General features: G+C 35.8%; 3 protein-coding genes across 7 annotated transcripts in view; all 3 read left to right on the forward strand.

Annotated features, from left to right (window-relative positions):
* The first annotated feature begins 7,568 nt into the window (after window positions 1-7,568).
* LOC132203116 (BTB/POZ domain-containing protein 2-like) lies at window positions 7,569-10,410 on the forward strand. 3 transcript variants are annotated; one of them, XM_059630615.1, is made up of 5 exons: window positions 7,569-7,807; window positions 8,231-8,380; window positions 8,556-8,704; window positions 8,780-8,981; window positions 9,047-10,410. In XM_059630615.1, exons 1-5 carry the CDS (start codon window positions 7,766-7,768, stop codon window positions 9,878-9,880), a joined length of 1,377 nt encoding a protein of 458 aa, XP_059486598.1. In that variant the 5' UTR covers window positions 7,569-7,765; the 3' UTR covers window positions 9,881-10,410. The 3 variants fall into 3 exon arrangements, with proteins under 3 accessions (XP_059486598.1, XP_059486600.1, XP_059486599.1); XM_059630617.1 differs by having other exon boundaries at window positions 7,570-7,797; window positions 9,047-10,409; XM_059630616.1 differs by having other exon boundaries at window positions 7,570-7,801; window positions 9,047-10,408.
* Window positions 10,411-11,009: 599 nt separating this feature from the next.
* On the forward strand, window positions 11,010-13,776 carry LOC132203236 (BTB/POZ domain-containing protein 1-like). Its single transcript, XM_059630861.1, has 5 exons — window positions 11,010-11,263; window positions 11,655-11,870; window positions 12,070-12,218; window positions 12,341-12,542; window positions 12,604-13,776. Exons 1-5 carry the CDS (start codon window positions 11,261-11,263, stop codon window positions 13,420-13,422), a joined length of 1,389 nt encoding a protein of 462 aa, XP_059486844.1. The 5' UTR covers window positions 11,010-11,260; the 3' UTR covers window positions 13,423-13,776.
* Window positions 13,777-16,267: 2,491 nt separating this feature from the next.
* The window catches only part of LOC132203191 (cholecystokinin receptor type A-like), a 166,544-nt gene continuing 163,557 nt past the window's right edge, over window positions 16,268-19,254 (forward strand). For all 3 annotated transcript variants that reach the window (XM_059630774.1, XM_059630775.1, XM_059630777.1), the window contains exon 1: window positions 16,268-16,463. In XM_059630774.1, the coding sequence (XP_059486757.1) occupies window positions 16,422-16,463 (42 nt within the window). In that variant the 5' untranslated portion in view covers window positions 16,268-16,421. The remainder of the gene's footprint in view (window positions 16,464-19,254) is intronic.

The raw sequence follows: 19,254 nt of genomic DNA on the forward strand, positions 1-19,254 counted from the left end.
GTCAGCGCCGAAATTGAATGATCATGCGATCAATGAGAGATACCAGTTTTCCGCACCACTTTGTGTGACGTGCGTCCGTGCCGTGCACTTTTCAGCCGAGAAACATGTTTTTGGCCGTGAAAAGGTCTTTTCAGTTGCAACCCTTCCTTTTTGCGCCGGACAGGCAAAAGCTCGCGCGCGGGCTGACCAGAGAGAGACTCGCAGCTTTTCAATTGAAAGTAAGAGTGATTTTGACAGGTGACACGCTGCGTTTGCGTCTCGCTTCTAAACATCTATGTATCTCTTTTCAGACTCTTGATCAAATCGCAATAATAACCGAAAAAATAACTCGCAGCTTTAGATGGACGCAGCTTCAATGTTGAATTGAGTATAAAAGAGGTAAAAAGAATGATTTTAAAACGAATTTTTGATATCGCATTTTTTTTATTATTATGTAGCTCCGGTTTATAATTGTTAATTGAAAACAAACTGATTCTTTTACGTCGCAGTGGCAGTTGTTAGGTGTAATATTTATTAAATAAATTAATTGTTATATAAAAAGTGAAGGTATAACAAGAAAATTTGAATCTATGTGATGTGCAAACTGGTGAAACATAAAACATCTTATGAAGAAGGCAAAACGCATTGGTTTTTAAATGTTAAAATACATATTTATATTATAATGCTTTTATCATTTTTTTTAAATGAATAATTGAATAATATGGGATTAAAATTAAATTGATAGCATAATATTCCATTTCAAGTGCTTTTAAAATTCATAAGTTAAATAAGGAAACGTCAACAATATGCAGTTAAAATGCAATGTATCTCTCATTTTTGTAAGTAGTTTTATTTAAATTTATTTCAATTGAATAAAAATATCAAATGAATAATTTTAGGCTTGCAAAATTTCGCACAATTGATTTACTAAAAAAAAAATAAAAAAAAAATGAAAAGTCTCCTGTAATTTCTGATTGTGAGTCACATTTCTGTCAAAGGAAAAATGCATTTGATAAATTTGGATGACCCCCTAGACGATCGAAGGGTCAAGAATCTTGTCATGCGGCGCCGAGCGCGTGCTGCTACAAATTTATTTTGACGCGGGATAAGAATCTTGTTTTCCGCGTGTCCCTCTTGGGTGTTGTGGTCATCGTGGACATAAAATAAATTGCGAGTCAACCCTCCGATCGCTTATGATTTTACTGCGTGCGTCAACGGCCCCAAAATAAAATGCAACTTGCCAGTATATAACTTTGACCTCCCATCAGGAGACGGTCAGTTTCGGGAGATACAATCGTGCAGGCGGGAGATTTGTCTCGACAACTTTTGAGGGTCGATTAACATCAGTAACATACTGGACCTACAGCGAAGAGTCAAAGAAAAAGTGCGCATCATTTGGACTGCGGTTTTGTTTTTGACTTTATGTATAAATTGCGATTCCTGCTCATGGTGGCGGAGGAAAAATTATTATCATTGCGCGAGCGTGCAACCAGTTTTTACTTGAAGAGTAATGAGAGACACCGGCGCGCACACTGAGTATAAATGTGTACTTAAGGAGCTCATGCAAAAGTAATGTGTTGGTACAAGGTATAAATGGAGCAGTAGTTTAAATAAAGTGATAAATCCCGTCAGTTTGCATAAGAGACGAAAAATATAGCCTTGCTATACAAATGAAAATAATTCAAACCTATTTGAAATTTTTCAGTCTCTCATTTAAATATTTCATCGCAATTTTGAAGAGGCGCATTGCTTAAAAATGTTATTTCAAAATTAATGTGGAAATTATGCGAGTTATATTTTTAACAGGCCAATCAAAGCACTCGTTTGTCATTAGCTATTCCTGCCTTAATTAATAAAAATTCCGCCCATGGTCAGGAATTTTCTAAAAGGCATTCGGCGCCCATCAGCAGGAGGCATTCGGAAAAGAGTGGCTGAAAAAAAACAGGTGGCAATTTATCAATTTATGCAAATTTCATTGCTTCATTCGTGGCTTCTGCTGAATATTATAATAAACCGCCTTAATGTGTCTGTAATATTAATGGGATGCAATTTAATCGGGTCAGTAACGAGGAGGCACCGTCCAACTTGATACCCAATCCATCTCCTGTGTGTGTAATTTTTTTCGCAGTTTTGGGCGGTGTGTGATATCCTTTGGGGAAAAAATTTAAAAATAAGAAGAAGCAACGCGAGAGAGGCTGAGTGCAAAAATGAAGAGGAAGGTGCTGGTTATCATAAGTGATGGCCGCGGGGTTGTGTGGATTATTTCTTTTCTGCAGAGAGATGGAGGTGAATTAAAGAGCCCGCGCGCTCCATCATCAAAAGAGAGCACGATTCTTTTTGTGCCGTGTGTGTATTTTGTGCAGCCTCCGGGAAAAAAACGACCATCCATTCTCATCAGCCGCGAGAAAAGCCAAGGACACTCTTAAGCGAAGGGACTGTATAACGAAACTATACCAAAATGAGAGAATAAGACGAGGAATAACGCGTGGGTTGGGACACAAATCTTTATCAATAATTTCATCTGAAGAAATTCTTACAATTGATCAGTTGGTCATCGCAGAAAATACAGTTAGATTGAAGAAAGAAATGCTTAAAATATAAAAATACGTAAGAAAATTTATCCAGATTTTTTACAAAAAACCTGCTGAAATAATAAAAAAAAGCATTGTTCTAGGTTAAAAAAAAAATAAAAAATGCACAGCAAATATTAAAAATTTCAATGGCATCTTAATTTTTTTAGTTGACGCAGTTTATTTTAAAATTTTATCGCCGCTTCAGTGAAAGACAACTTAAGCAGAATTTGCATAAATTTAAATATCAACCTATGTATTTATTTGTCACACGGAAATTAATAAACGCAGAATATGTGAAAAAAAAATATATATATAAAAAAAAACAAAAAAAAACTTTCTTTTGATAATTTTCTGATTCAAAACTTAGTGTTTTTATATAAATGAAATTAAAAACCGAATACTTCATACCGTTTATTATGTAATATCCAAATTTTGACCTTTTATCCATAATTCTGACCATATCATGGTTTTTAAATTAATTTTTAAACAGCTTAGCTTTTGCTCAGAGTGTCTTGACTTTCTCGTCTTTTCCATATATTTTTTTTTAAACATATAACTGTAAAAAATAAAGTCAGAAATGTATTCTCACTCCACACATACAAAATTGTCTTTTTCAGTGGCGAGCTGCAGGGAGCACTATTTTATAATCATTAAATTTGGAAATCCACGCACCCTTTAACTTTTATATTCAGGTGTGTTGAGACTTTTGAGAGGGCTGCTGTAATTTAGTGTCAAGGGTATAAAATCAACTTTTTATACATCGAAAGAGACGTAATTGTCGCGCCGGGGACGAGGGGAAAGAATGCGCGCGGCTCGCCGTTGTCTGCGGCAAGGTTATAGTTAGTTATTTTCATCTTTTGCAGCACAAAAATCGGAGAGAAACCCTTCGTTAAGTGGAAAGATAGATATTTTCAATGGGCTCGCGAGCGCGCGGTTTTTCTTCCAGGAAGATAGGAATTCCCCGATTTCGCCCTCTCGCTCCTGCAACTTTACCTTGGCTGATCATCTCGACTGATACACGCACTCGGGACTAATCACCAACATCTCGCTAATTAATAATTGCGCGACCACCTAGGAGTCCCGACGGGTTTGAAATAACTCGCCACCCCTCTTCCGCGTGCGGTCCATTGAGATGTTTCTGCGGGTTTATTGCCCAATCTTTTTTCTCGGCCTATGGAGTAAAGAAAAGTACTTGAGAAATTAGGCGGCAGGTCAAATTACATCATCGTAAAGAGGTTTTAATACTTTGAGGGTTTTCGGGTTAAGTCTTTAAATCATCTGGGAGAGAGATTGCAACAGGGCGGCGAATTAATTTGTAAAAGGGGTTCAAAGGCTATTACTTTCGAGGTGGGAAATGGAAACATTAAAAGTGCATTTTGTGCGGTAGGTCGGAAATTGTGGAAGCTGTGGAACCACGTAGCTGATTTGTAATATAAAAGTATTCAAAGCATTATGAAGCAAAATAATAAGAAAAATATTTAAAGTATTAGTAAAAATTTCCTAATTTTTCTCATAACGTTAAAATGAAGAAATTAATACTTTGAAGGCCGCATTGTAAGAACAATTTGATTATCAAATAGAATATTTTCAGAACTTAAAATAATGTTTTCAAGAAATTCAAACAATAATTTTTCTTTCCTTTCCTTTTCTTGATTAATTTGATATATTACGCTTCACAAATCTGACTTAAATTAAGGGATTTTAATACCGTTCAATGCATAAAGATGATCTGACTTTTTTGCAATTCATGCATGCACTACTGAGAGTTTAATTCGCTTAAATATCCGTCTGCCTTGAGGGTTTTTCTTGTCAACGAAGAACTGATTTGCAAATTATGCACGCCAGCACTGAAACAAGATGCGCGGCTCCCATTTAAATTGATAATTATTGCATGTTGATTTAATAAATTATAGAGTATCACGTATTCGCGCACTTGAAGGTTCAATAAAATAAATAAAAAGTATATACGAGCGAGCATAAGTGAGCATCTCATCAGATGCGCCTTAATGATAAACAATAAATTCTGCCCAGTCCGATGGCGGGCACTTTGTAATTAAGGGTATATATTTATTTTTAACATTATTTGAATCGCCTTATCTTTAATTGCTACCGAGACTACCAAGAGTGCAAATGTAACGAAGAGACTGACGTTTTGATTGATGCCCGTTCGGAATAAATCTGTGGGGAAAAAAGTAACCGAAAATAATTCGGCAAAAGGTTTTTTCATTACCACTCTCTTGCACGAAAAAGGTATAAAATTTTCCATGGATTTTTTTGCCTGCCACACAGGTGGAATTTTTGTGTACTTTTCTTGAAGGGTTGGTAAATATCATTAAGGTGTGACGAAATCGTGGAAAAAGGTGCGATTGTTTAAGGGCGCCGCGGCACGTAAAGGTAATTAAGCAGAGGTGCGCGGGCGGCGGCGCTTTTGAAGGGACCCCCTTCAAGACGCGTGACAACTCTGATCCATCCTTGGAAGCAAATCTTTTGTGACACCCCGCCGGTGTTAAAGGATAATTAATGATGTGGAGACGCTCATGCTCGCTCACTCAAATCGAGGCTCATTTTGATTGAAGAAGCGCGCCGAGCATGTTCGCTTATAATTTTTATTATTGATTGAAAAAGGGCTATACCGCGCGGCGTGCTAATTGAATTCCTTTCTAACAAAATCCCAAAATGTTCCCACCATCACAAATACAACACGTCAGCAAACAGGGTGACAATAGGATTGATGATCCCAAAGAAATTTTCACCAAAGTGCAGGAAAATAAAAAATATATCTATTTAAATTTAAAAAAAAATGGTCTTAAATTTGCAATATTATTTGAAAAATTATCCTAAAAAGTTTTAACTTTAACTAAAAATAAAACAATTTGAAGGCAAATGTAAATTCTTCCATTCTCAAAATGAATGCAAATCAGTTCTGCTTTACCCTACGATGCAATTCTCGAAACCAAATTAACATAGCAGGTAAGTGATTAAAAAGAGTGATAACTTTCTTACAATTGTGAAATTCTTTCATTATATTTTCATATTTTTAATAAAAAATTATTTTTATATAACTTTGGCAGGGAGTGATAATAAATTAAAATTAAACGTCCAGGCACTTCCTTTTTTCAATAATTTCATACGAAAATAAAAATCAAAACAAATTCATTCAGCCAGCCAGCTTTTAAAATGATATGTATAAATTATACTGTTATATTAAATTTGAGGTCCCAGCGTATCCACGTTATTTTGTGCCTGACGGAACAGAACCTAAGCTGCATCGCTGCATATAAACAATCATCATCATTTTCGTGAGGTCGGACCCAATTATTAAGTTTATTGGAGGCTGTTTGAAACAATTAATTCCAAATTAATCAAAATAATAAACGTTTCAGAGGCATCAACCGTCAGCCCAGCACGTGTCTTGGAAAATTTTTTAATAGAAAAAAAAATATCAAAAACGCTTCTCTGAAAGAGAGAAAAAGCTCATCTAAGCAGAGAGGGTCTCTCGACGTTAAATAGCCGCGGCCGATAATAGGCTACCGCTTTTTATAATATTTTCATATAAAAGAGATACACGGAGAGGCCGCGCGCAGCTCTAAACTATATAAAAGCCACCGAGTTTCTCATCGAAAATATGTGAGCAGCTCCTTAAACATAAGCATGTTATTAAAAGACGCCGGGCACGTGGCCGTCGTATGAAAACGCCGCGCGGCGTAATCTCTCTTGAAAAGAGTTAAGAACACAAACATAAAATATAGTCGAGTGTTAGAGATTTGAGCAAGGCTAACCGGAGCCTGAAGGAGCAGCCAAGAAAGTGAGCTCTTGGGATTTTTCCCCCGCGGCGAGTCACTCTTTGACTGCGCACCAAACAGCCTCAATTAAACACAATTAAGCTCCGAGAGAGGAATTTATTTTGGCACCGCAAAACGCAACTCGTATCATAGCTTATTTCTTCATTCATTAATGAAATCGTCGCCCATGCATTTGTATTTCTATGAATTCCGCGTGCTGGTAATAATTTTTGTTACATTTTATTTCCACCGCGACCCAAAGAGACAAAAACGAAGCATTATTATTTCATCTGGTGGCAATTAGGATGGCTTTTTGTGGTTGCCGCGCGTGGATCATCTCTCTGCCTTTTTTTTTAAGTAGGTTAGCAGGCGCGCTGGAAATGAGAGCGAAAGGATATTTGCAATTATGTAACACCGGTTTTTGTCGTGCGCCAAAATTGCGGTTTTGAATTTTATCTTTTATTTCTCTTTGGGCTATTAAAGCGTATTTTGATGTATCTTTTGTTTAATTTTGCTTCTCATGAATAAAAAATGTTATTTTAGTTTTTTAATCTTTATAAAAATATATAAAAATTAAAAACCATGTGAACGTCCATTGTAGGTCCATTATTTGAATATTTAGAATTAAGAACCGTTAAGAACCATGCAATAGCCCGCAATAGCCTATAACTTAATCTTTTCAGTAGATTTCCATCTTTTTCTTGGTGCAGGTGAATAGAAAAAAATCGGAAAAAATATTAGGTAAATACAGACTCTATAAAATGCTATAATAAAAAATTATAGGTTGATATATCCTAAATATTGTTAAAGTTTTTCTATTATAATTAAATATTATTGAAGTGCGTAAAAAAAAGTAGCTTGGGATTCAATTTCACCAGATCGGTGCAAGAAGTGCAGAGTTGCAGACAATATTGAGCACATATTGTACTTTATTGCGCTTTTGTATAGTCTGCTGGACTGCTGCTGGAGGCTGGAGGCAGCTAAGAGCCAGTATGGAATTTACTTCAGTATTGAAATTCTCGAAATTCTATTGAAGCCCAATGCTCCGCTCGCACAAACGAAACATAATGTAACAAAATTAATATACATGCGTGTACTTGCGTTGTGGTGCCATGATGAGTGATCGAATTCGACGAATTCCCACATTCCCCAGTCCCCACCCAATCCTTCACAATCCTTGCTGGCATGCAGTTTTCGCCAAATTTTTCATGTTGCTCTCTGCTCATTTATACATTACATACCTACTTTGCTGACTTTGCTCTGCGCACTTTCAGTTGCTGCAGCTGCAGTTGATTTTGGTCGCACTGATCTGGTCTGCTAGTGACGACCTCATTGTTTTACAGAGATAAAGAAACAATCGCACTGCGAATCGCACAGGACAACAGAGTTGGCGAGTCTGACGATGCTGGATGTTTGGATTGGATTAGAAAAATGAAAATAATCAGACATCAGAACATCATCGCGTATGTATGTGTACATAAGTTCCAAATTTTTCTATACATAACTGACAAAAAGTAAACTAATAATACTTAAATAATTATTAATATGTGTATTCTCTCTCTAACCACATTCATATTTTAGATAATTTAATTTAATTACGCCAAAAATGCCAGATGCGTGAGCGCTGTGTTAATTTAGAAATGTTTTATAAACCTGATTTTTTTCTGCGTAGATATGTAATCATTACAATTATATACCCAGCAACTAAGATATTATTTTTTAGGGAATGAAAATTTTAAGTAGATTTTTTAAAACCAAGAAAAATTAATCCAACACATTTAAATAATTTTTCGTGTAATATCATAATGTAAACTACTGCAATAATTATCCTCTTATTTTATCAATCATGCAAAATAATAATAAGGGAAAATTTTTTTTCTATTTGTGCAATTACAGGAAAAATCTTTGGACTCCGAAGTACTACAGATGGAAAAAGAAGAATTGAAGCGTACAGGAGATTGGTCCTCCGACCTTCTGCATCTCTACGAATCATTCTCCATGTATGACTGCACCTTTCGAGTGGGAATCTCTGCGACGACAAGCAAAGTTTGTTAATTGTGATCTCCTATTATATCTTCTATTTGACAGTTAAATTTTATCCAAATTAATTTAGTGATGAGAAACAATATATCTCTTAACATCAATTTAAATTTCTCATGAAATTATTATTATTTTAGTATTTTTGCTTTCATGATTGTCATGTTTACTTTATGTTTCTTAGATCTTCAAATGCCACAAACTGATTTTGGCTGTTGCTAGCAAGGTGTTTGAAACTATGTTCCATGGGAACTTTGCAGAGGCAAACAAAGGACCTGACGACGAAATCAAGATTGATGACACAGAACCAATGGCTTTTGATGCTGCTATGAGGTAACTATTAGCTGAAGTAAAAGAAGAACGTGCTGCTCATTTCATTAATTTAAAATTCAAATTAAATGTTGACAGATTTGTCTATGGCCGGAGAGTAGATTTTGTAAACGATTTGATTGCTGCTCAAGTGTACAAGTTTGCCAACATGTGGCAGATTCAAAACCTCATGGACGCTGCAGACTTGTACTTAAAGGAACCATCGCCTGGAAACGTTGCATTTGTGTACGAAATTTTCAAACAGGCAGGAAATCAGAAAGGCTTAGGAAGATGCATGGAGGTAATGTATTTTGTTGCATTCATTTCTTTGCCTTTATAAATAAATATTAATATTACACGTCTCAGGTGATGTCCGCAAACATTAAAGAAGTGCTGAGCAGCTCCCATTGGCAAAATGCATCCTTGGATTTGATTATGGATGTTTTGAGCCAGGGAGACCTCAACGTCGACAGTGAATGCGACTTGCTTGAAGGTCTTTATCGGTGGGGTGAAGCAAACACAAAGGACAGAATTGGGAAGCCTTCAGATGCCATGGTGAGAGAGGCCATCAAAAAACCTTTGGAGAAGATCCGCTTCCTCTCAATGGAACATCAAGAATTTGCTGCCTTTTGTTCAAAAAACAAAAACAATATTTTTACTGCTGAAGAAAAGTGGAACATTATTATGAGTATATCAATTAAATCTGCAGAAAATTTGCCTGAAAACTTCAGCAGTGAGATGCAACCTAGAGTGAATGTAAAAAAAGCAGTTTGGCTCGATTTGCTGACGTTTCATAGTGGATACAGGGGATTTGGGTATCCTGTACACCCTTCTTTTATAGATTTCAGTGTTAACAAAAATATCCATTTTTTTGGATTAAAGTTCATGTCATTTGCTCACTTTGATTGCAACTTTATGCCAGATTCTCAATTTGAAATAACCAATGAGGGAGAGAGAATTTGGGAAGGAACTACTAAAGATTATGATGTGAAACTCCAGTACTACAAAGCAAAGAAACCACCACTTCTTAAGGAGGGAGTTAGATATCAATTATCTGTGAAACACTCGTTTGCAAGCCTCCCAGATCAAACATTTTTTCATCAATCATTTTCTGAGTGGAGCATTAGCAAGGAAAGCCTGACTGTTACACTGCACAACAGGAACAGTAGTGCTGCTGTTGGCTTTCTGATTATTGGTTAGTATTATTGTGTTGCATGACTATTATACAAAATATGTGCAAAATAACCTATTAGATTACATTTTTAAGGTTATTGCACTTGGTGTTTCTCGGTGATTCTTGGAAAATAGCTTTGTGTTTTTATCTGGATCTTGCCGTTTCGTAAATATGAAGAATAAAGGCAAATCTCCCAAAATTTAATTTTCTTGTTTTTTAAAGTTAATAATAATAACTGGCACGATCATACCCATCATAGATTTCTTTTAGTTACAGTTACAATACAATAATTAGTTCCTGCCTTCTGCCAGCCTTAATGTCTTGTATATAGGAAAGTATAATAAATATTCCTGATTGTTATTTGTTTTAATCAATGAAGAAACATAAAAAATGAAGCATGGAATTAGTCAACAAATTATGATAATTCTTATGTTAGAAAAAAAATTTGTTTCGCGATTTAACGTGTTTCAAGGAAATATAATGTATAATTATGCGTCTAAATCCATACTCTCTGCATTTGCAACCAATAAACTACAATTTAGAATTCTCAATGCTCCTAATAAAAAAAAATTTGAAAGCGAATTTTAAATTGTGGTGTTTTTAATTTAGCGCTTAAAAATCCGAGAATATAAAACGTATTTTATTTTACGTAACACAAATTTTTTTTAATTATAATATGTCGTGAGCTAAATTAACATAAAATAATGAAAAAAATCGTGCTGAAGCTTAAAATTAATTTAAAATCCATTGATATTTTTCACACACGAACGTTAGCATAATATTTATGTATTTATACATTAATTAAGCAGTATAATATAATATTATATTGATATTATTGATAAATATTTTATCTATTATAATTTTAATTTCTGTTTGTATCGATCACATTTTGTGATACACTAGGGTACTGCTAGGCTATAGGGAAAAGACGAAAAGAGCAGAGACAACTAAAAGAGAACAAACGAATTGAATTCAATGTTGTAATGTGTAACTGTACGCCCTTCTTACGCCCAAAACATGCACAAACATGCTCAGACACCAGATACCATTCCGGCTTGAAACTTGAAATAATATGTATTAATTATAATTATGCTATAATTTATTGCCACCTTCACAGACAGGCGCTGCGATCGCGCCGCAACGTGTGTGTAATTGTGTTTTGTGTTGACATAATTCGGTTCTCACCTCGCTCTCACTAACTCTAACTCACTAGCACTACATAACATACTCATCTTCTCATCTTGCGGATCTTTCCTTGCCAACGCGTCACGCCGTCGGCCGCATTTTATCAGCCTGCTGCCGCCTGCATTCTTATTTGGCAAATTTTCGAGAGATTTTTTCAGTTTCAACTCTTCCCTCTTCATTCCAGTCCACTCACAATCAGTTCAGATCAGACGGATAAAAAAATGGTAAGAGTAGGAAGGAGACTGCTTTTTATTGTTATTACATAACTACTTTTTTGTCATCTCGATAAATCATAACCTCTTGATTTGTTCATGCATTTAAAATCGGATATCGGCTCCACCCTATTTGTCGGCTAGTTTCATCTTCAAAAATAAATAAGTTCTTAATTTGTATGGTATGTATTTCAGTAATTCAAAACGTGCAATAATACATAATTCTGATTCGTTTTATGTCGGTTTTTATGACCCTCTTTTTCTGGTACATCACCAAAAACATTTTTGCTGTTTATTATGTATTTGCACATATTCCCATTGCCAATTATATATTAGTTAATTATTTTGTGAAGTATTTATGTTAATGAAACATGATAATAATTATTTATGATAACGTTCTCAGCCAAAAACGCGTAGCAGGAGCAGCCACCATGAGTCAAATCCGAAACCAGCAGCCAGCAAGAAATCAAAACCTGCAGCGCTTGACAAAGAAGAATGGAAGCGCTCTGGAGATTTGCCCACAGACTATCTTCATTTGTTTGAATCCTCGTCCATGTACGACTGCACCTTCCGAGTGGAAGCTACACCAAAACCTACAAATAATGCATCTCACCTGAAGGTATAAAAATTTTAATTGACACCGATTAACACCTTAAAAACACTTAAAAATAAAATGAATTAATCATTATAGATACTTTTTTCTTACACACATAAAATTGATTAAACTCCACCAATATATTTAAAAAATTTATCAATTAGATTTGAATGATTTATTCCTTATTATTAATCCCCACATAATAATGCATGGTTTTCTCCAGGTCTTCAAATGCCACAAACTGGTCCTGTCTGTTGCAAGCAAAGTTTTTGAAGTTATGTTTCATGGAGAATTTGCAGAAGCAAGCAAAGGACCAGATGATAAAATTTTGATTGAGGACACACCACCCGCAGTTTTTGAAACTGCTATGAGGTACGTAGATTAAAAACAAAAACAAAATATTAAACTAAATTTTTAAAAGTTCAATAAACTTTCAGTTGTGTGTTATTAACTTAATTGGTTCCTAATTTGTTTGCATCTTTAAAAATCTTCAGGTTTGTGTATGGCCGAAAAACAGACTTCAAAAGTGAAGTGATTGCAGCTGAAGTGTATAAGTTTGCTGACAAGTGGCAAATTTGCAGCCTCAAGGATTCTGCAGACTTGTTCCTAAAGGATCTATCAACTGAAAATGTTGCCTTTGTGCATAAAATTTTCAAACAGGCTGGAAACAAGAAAGGCTTGGAGAGGTGCATGAAGGTGATTAAAATTTATCCTCCATTGTAGTTCAACCAATTTTTTTAATAATATAACATTCCAGGTTATTTCTGAGAACACACAAGAAGTGCTAAAAAGTTCCCATTGGAAAAATGCAACTTTGGACCTTGTCATAGATGTCTTGAGCCAGGAAGACCTCAGCATCGAGAATGAATGTGCCTTGCTCGAAGGTCTTTATCGGTGGGGTGAAGCAAACACGAAGGACAGAATTGAAAACCCATCAGATGCGATGGTGAGAGAGGCCATCAACAAACCTCTGGAGAAAATCCGATTCCTCTCTATGGAATATCAGGACTTTGCTAACTTCTGCTTGAAGAACAAAAACTGCATTTTGAGTGCTGAAGAGAAATTGAACATCATGATGAGCATTTCAACTGGATCAATGGAAAACTTGCCAAAGAACTTCAGCATTGAGAAGAAATCTAGAATTACTCTTAAGAATGCAACATGGCTGAATTTGCAGGCCAACTATTGGGGAGGCAATGCTGGCAACACCTGGTTGGAGTTCACAACAAACAAGAGAGTCAGATTTTTAGGATTTCAATTCATGTCATTTAATGCTTACTTAGGTGCTGGTTATCAGCCAAAAAATGTAGAATACGAGTTGACCAATGCACAGGGAGTAAAAATCTACAAAGGCACCACTAATGATTATGATGAGAATCTCAAGTTTTACAGAACAAAAGGAGCAATTTATCTTGATGCTGGTTTCAGGTACAAAATTTCTGTGAAACAGATGCAAGTAAATCAAAAATGCTTGTCACAATATTTCTCAAACTTGAGCATCACCAAAGACACATTAACAGTTCAATTGTTTGCCAATTACTCTGGTGCTGGAATTGGCACTTTGATTTTCTCTTAATTTTGCCATGCAACAGTTACTATTTATCTTAAAAGTACCTCTTTTACTCTTTGTGGCCAATTTGATAATGAATTAAAAGATTGGGGGTTATTCTATTTGGTATTCCCCCTCGTGGGGTTGCATTTCTTTTAGCACATGATTATCTCGGGAGGACTATTGAAAACAAAAGCCACCATTAAATTTTGGCACTCTAGATTTTCAAAGCAGCGTTTATAATTATAGCAGAACCATAAATTTACATTTTGATGCATTTGTCTTAAATCGTTTGATCATTTTTGCGGTTTAATTGAATAATGTGTTAATTATGATAACACGGCCACACTAATATTTCTACTAGGTTTATATGAAAATAATAAAATATCAATCAATAAATTATATGTGCTGTTCATATTCTTACTATCCATAAATATTTTATGAAATAATAATTCGAAGGATTTTGAAATGCAATTTCTATCTTAATTATCCACAAGTATAAACGATTTTCTACAACGAATTCATGATTATAACAAAATAGGTATGCCCTGGCATATCTATCTATATATTTATTTTATTATATAAGTTTTTTTTTATTACTTTGCAATATATTTCATAATTTAGATAAATTTAACGAAATTGCAGAGCAAAAGATATGAGAGCGACAGGAATACAATAAATAAATCCAGCTGATGATAATGGACTTGCACGGCTGTTCATATACAGAGCGGCGAGTAAAGATCATGCCTTAAATGGCATTATCCGTCATATATAAGCTGCATGTGCCCATGAGATAAAAAAATGCGGCGAATATATCGGTTAGTCTGCTCGCGAAGAAATTGTGAACAGGTTTGACTAGCCGCTTTCTTTTCCGGCAGACAATAAAAATCCGTGCCCAGACATAATGGAAAAGAAAATAAGGCCTAGAAAAATGGTTATTTAATAAATCGGATGTGCAAAAGTTGCCCCCTTTTGTGACACACCCGGCTAGACACCATTATTCTTTGACGCCGCGAAAAAGAGTTAAAGCCTCTCGAAGCGTAATAGGAAATGCAGCCAGGGGCTCTCTGGCGAGTCGCGCATTGTTGAAAATGCAACTTTTCAGAACAACAATGCGGCCGCCAAGAGGACTCTTGTAACTTGATGCATATAAGCAAGTCAAACAAAAAACATCAGATCCCTCTATATAATTTTGTGTTTCCTACCCCACTCATATATTTGTAACGAATTTCACAAGAGCCACTCCAGACCGCAATAATTATTTTCCAATTTGCAAACGTTCGAGCGCCAAATTGAATATCAACCGATATTATTCCCCCTCGGGAATACTAATTATCACTTCGACGCGACCTTGGGTGCCGAATATTTATAATAGGCACAGTACAAATTTTGATATTCCGAGCACGCAGTCGGGCTGCTTAATTTGCTATCTATTTAGTAATTAATTAGCCCACACGACGCCACACACACGGGCGCTCTTCTTATTAATTAAAATCGCCTCCAACCAAAACAGCTCGAGCACAAAAACCAGCAGCCGAGGTGCATCACTCTCGTTCTCCACAAGCAGTTTTATTTCTTTTTGGTGTATGTATAATAAATAAGTGGAGGAGCTGCGAGCTCGGCTGCACAAACACAGAAGCTTTCTCGCAGCATCTCTCGTTTGTCCAAACGACACACAACAGAAAAGCTGAACGGACAAGAAGTGAAATGGAAAATAAATTAATCAGAGAGACAGACCGCCGCCCAAGGTGATGTTTTATTGTTATTGCTTTGAAAAACCACAGCTAAATTGAGACATTATTTGACTTGAACTATTTTCAGGAAAATATCAGGCTCAATTAATGAGAACAGGTGCTCTTTGGAGGAACAAAATTAACAATTAGAGGACTACACTATTGTAATTAGAATATTTCAAGTTGATATGGAATAATCCATCGTTCGTTAATTGTGACGGCTCAGGGAGTTTTTATCTATGTCAGAAAAAACTGGCTTTGCGGCGGTTCATCCGTGTCATTTTGCATATCTACAAGTGCAAAAGATTGAGGGCTCAGAATTTTGACGAAAAAATAAATTATTATTGCCACACAGCCCATTTTTGAGTCGCCATCCGGCGTGCGCGCCACCCGCACCCCTGAGTATCACCACAAAGTGCCCCCAATTCTTGACCTTTGTTTGTAGCCACCGCCGCAAGCTGGATTTGATCTCGTCTTCTCGCGCGTCAGTCAAAAGAGTCTGTAATCACATTTAAAAAATTTATTATCAAGTTGGGCCTCGATTTTTATCAATATATTCAAATATTTTCTTTTGCCCAAATGAAAACGATGACTACACATAATGTGACATAATCATTTTATTCAAAGTTCACGTCGTAATCCGATTAATGTAAACAATATAAAGGGCAGTTTGGAAAATTAAGTTATTGATTCTTTTCAACAAAACATTTTTTGTTGCTTCTCAATGGCGGCCAATCGTCTTTTTGTATTGTCCTGTAAATAACCAAAATTGTCCTCCTGCGGATGCCGAATATTTTTCTACCCATAATTTTGCTGATATTAATATTACTAATAATTTAGCCAATTTAGCCATAATATAAATTTAATATTGATAAATTTTTTATCAAAAAAAAATTAAAATAATATCGGAATCTAGCGTACAAGTCATTTATTTGAATAAACACCCGATAATTAATAATTATTATCAATTATTAAAAGTTTTATTCAGAATGAACTGTCGGCTCCAGTAGCTCCATGGCCATTATTGATTGACGCACATCTTTTGAATATATCAGACTCAATAATCACACGATCACACTGCCATCTGCGGCCGGCAACTGGCAACTTCCAGTCGAATGTTTTGTTTTGATTGAGCCAGTGTATCAAAATGTGTCTTATTCATTCATTGAAATTAAATTGTGATCGTGTGGTGTGCTAAAGTTTGGCGTACAATGAGTGAACAGTGATTCGGGATATATTTTTCATGGGTTCAGTTCAAGCTCGAGGACTTCAAGTGCGAAATCGCGACGCCCGATGGCCCGACCAAACTCTCGGAGATCATGTGCGCTCGAGAATGTAAGTTCACTTTAGTTTGTTTTAATTTTAAATAGTTTTAACTCTGGGACAAATATTTTTGTATAAAAATTATTTTTAAATTCAAGAGTTATATAAACAAAATTTAAACATTATTTTTTTTTTCACCCTAAAAACGGAAATGTGTTTTTTTTACATTTTATACTTTTTTCCAATTTTGCATCACTAAAAATTAATTATACTTTAAAAACATTGAAAGAAATCATTCGATTTTTTTCCATTTATTTAAATATTGACAAAGCAGATATGTATGTAACAGAGACAAAGCAATATTGCCAAACAAGTTATCCAAACAAGCAGCTTATTATCACACAAGATACTATCTATGAAGCAAAATATATTTTTTCACAGATTCTGAGCCTCTTTAAATTTCCTTTCCAATAGCCATGAGCCTATATGATCTCAATTGAAGCTGGACAATGAGAGCATTAAGAGTCTCTAGTTGAATTAAAAGCAGAAGAGTAAATTCACTAACTGAAAAGAAGCACCAGTATGAATTAAATAGTGTCTGAATCGCAAAAAGATTGAGAATTCTCGCATCGTTCAGCGCGAATGATTTACTCCGCAAAAAAGCCGTCCAGGTTTTGAAAAAATGAAATTTCACGCTGCACCGAGTCCGAATGGCGCGGCGCGGCTGCCCATCTCCATATGATACGTAATGGTTTACCAAGTCGTCTCCAGTGGCTAAGTGGAGTATGCTCTTGCCCTCCATCCCGGAGATTGAGGGTTCGATTCCCACTCCAGGCGGATTTTTCTCGGGGGAACCTGAGTGATTTCTCATGCTGGGACTGCGAGTGAAGGGTTGAAAGTCGGCCGGGGGCCGCAGGATTTCGTGTTGAGAAGGGTGTTTGCATTGCACCCTAGTTGTACGCAAAAGCGTTTAATACAAAATCCTTTAATGGTTTACCAAACACTCGGTGCATCGGTTCGCGGAATTTGCATCGGAGCAACAATAAAAGCTCGTCTGAGCGCGAGTGTCTTTTTGTGCTCTACGTGGGGGCTATTCAGAAAACTATTTCACGTGCACATCCATCTCGCGGCCAGTTGGAATTATTAAACCAACCAACTGGGCCGACCGGCAAGAGTGACACGTGCACATCTCGCACAAAATTTTATTTACACCCATTAATTCTACTGTATGGCCTTATTATAGTTACCCCTTTTAGCACGCACATGCATCCATCCATTCACTCGCTCTTTCCGTCTAGATAATTACGATTGTGCAACTCGCTGGTAAAAAATTCAAAATTATATTGAAAGAGTTTGGCTCATTGCGAGTCAGAGATTAACAAACAAAAAAACACCCTCGCGTTACCAACCCTGTTATCGCCTCGGGTGTGCGTTTGGTGCTTTGTTCATAACTGCTGGATTAGCTTCGCTTTCATTTTTAATATAATGCAGTTTTTATTTTCGCCCGCGCGCTTTGCTATTTTTTGTATTAATAATGCGCTCAGAGCTTGCTCAGCTGTATAGGTGCTGGGCAGACTTGAACGTTAAGCACTGCACGTATGCAAATTTTACTGACACCGGGACGAATGACTTTAGTTATAGGGGGTGAAAAATTGCATAACTCCTCAACAAGACATAAAAATTTTCATAGATGCGGCCAAAAAATTTAATATTATCACCAATTTTTTTTTGCAATTTTTAGAAAATCTTATTTAATTTATTCCAAAACTCGGTTTTAATTTAAATCTACAAGTTAATATTCCAGCTGAAAAGTGTTGATTGGGTTACTCAATATATTTTTATTCATAATTATGTTTATCTACAAAATTATATTAATATTTCCTGAAAATTGAAAACAAATTTTTTTAAATTATATCAAGCGCCGTTAAGCTTAAAAATGGTAAAAAAATAAAAAAAATTAGAGATATTAGTATTTTCCAAGTTGTTAGGAAACAGTAAATTGTGTAGAAAATCTGTTTCCTAATATTTACGATTTGGGAGCAGACTAATGTTCTCAAAAGTTTCTATTTTAAATTTTTAAGCCTTTTGCTCATGCTCAAGTTTGAAGCTTGATGCCCCCGATAGCAAACCCGATCCGCCACCGCTTTCACTCTCGTTTTAGTTTTATCACTCCAATTCATCATGCATGTGCATATACCATAATCATTCGGCTTTATGCGTTCTATAGTTCCTTTTTTTATTCCATTACACTGCTCAAATAATATCAGACAGAGCAGAGAACTGACGCTACAAGTCCGACGCATAATGAGCCGGGGCAGCATCAAGTCAACTGCTGCACCCTTTTACGTCACCGAATGGAAAACCTCCCTCTTCAAAATTCACCCTCTCAATGCGCGCCGGGTCTATTATGCTGCCATAGGCAAAAGCGTGGTGATGCCGGCTTTGGCAAGAGGGAAACTCGTTTTATTTTGCGCTCGGTGAGGAGGCCTACCTAACCTGTACTTTCACAATAATCACCGTCATCATCATACACAGAGGGACGCGGCGAAATGCTTTGCCGCGAGTTAGGGGTCGCGTGTTTTCAGACCCCGTGCTTTTGGGGATCAGCACACTTTGGAGGGATGTGCTTGGTCGCGGGTTTATACAAATTTGAAACTGGGAAGCTGTTGAAATGATAGAAGATTTTAATTTCTATTTTTTACTCAAAATATTTAAATTTTTATGAATGTGCATTATTTTTTTTATTTTTTATTTTTAATATATTTGGGAATATTGGTACATAAATATAAGATAAATCAAATTCTTTCGTAAAATTAAAAAAATATCAACTTCAAATTTTCTCAAATTTACAGAATTTTTTATT

Source organism: Neocloeon triangulifer, unplaced genomic scaffold (assembly GCF_031216515.1).
Source record: "Neocloeon triangulifer isolate White Clay Creek 2 clone unplaced genomic scaffold, ASM3121651v1 ptg000017l, whole genome shotgun sequence".
Taxonomy (NCBI): Eukaryota; Metazoa; Arthropoda; class Insecta; order Ephemeroptera; family Baetidae; genus Neocloeon; species Neocloeon triangulifer.

Bases quoted from the DNA above. Each gene is read 5' to 3' on its own strand.
- LOC132203116 (XM_059630615.1), top strand. From the start codon at position 7,766: ATGAAAATAATCAGACATCAGAACATCATCGCGTATGTATGT. The intron at 8,381-8,555 runs GTTTGTTAATTG...TATGTTTCTTAG, and splicing joins TCTCTGCGACGACAAGCAAA to ATCTTCAAATGCCACAAACT. The intron at 8,982-9,046 runs GTAATGTATTTT...TACACGTCTCAG, and splicing joins GCTTAGGAAGATGCATGGAG to GTGATGTCCGCAAACATTAA.
- LOC132203236 (XM_059630861.1), top strand. The intron at 11,871-12,069 runs GTATAAAAATTT...GGTTTTCTCCAG, and splicing joins ATAATGCATCTCACCTGAAG to GTCTTCAAATGCCACAAACT. The intron at 12,219-12,340 runs GTACGTAGATTA...AAAAATCTTCAG, and splicing joins GTTTTTGAAACTGCTATGAG to GTTTGTGTATGGCCGAAAAA.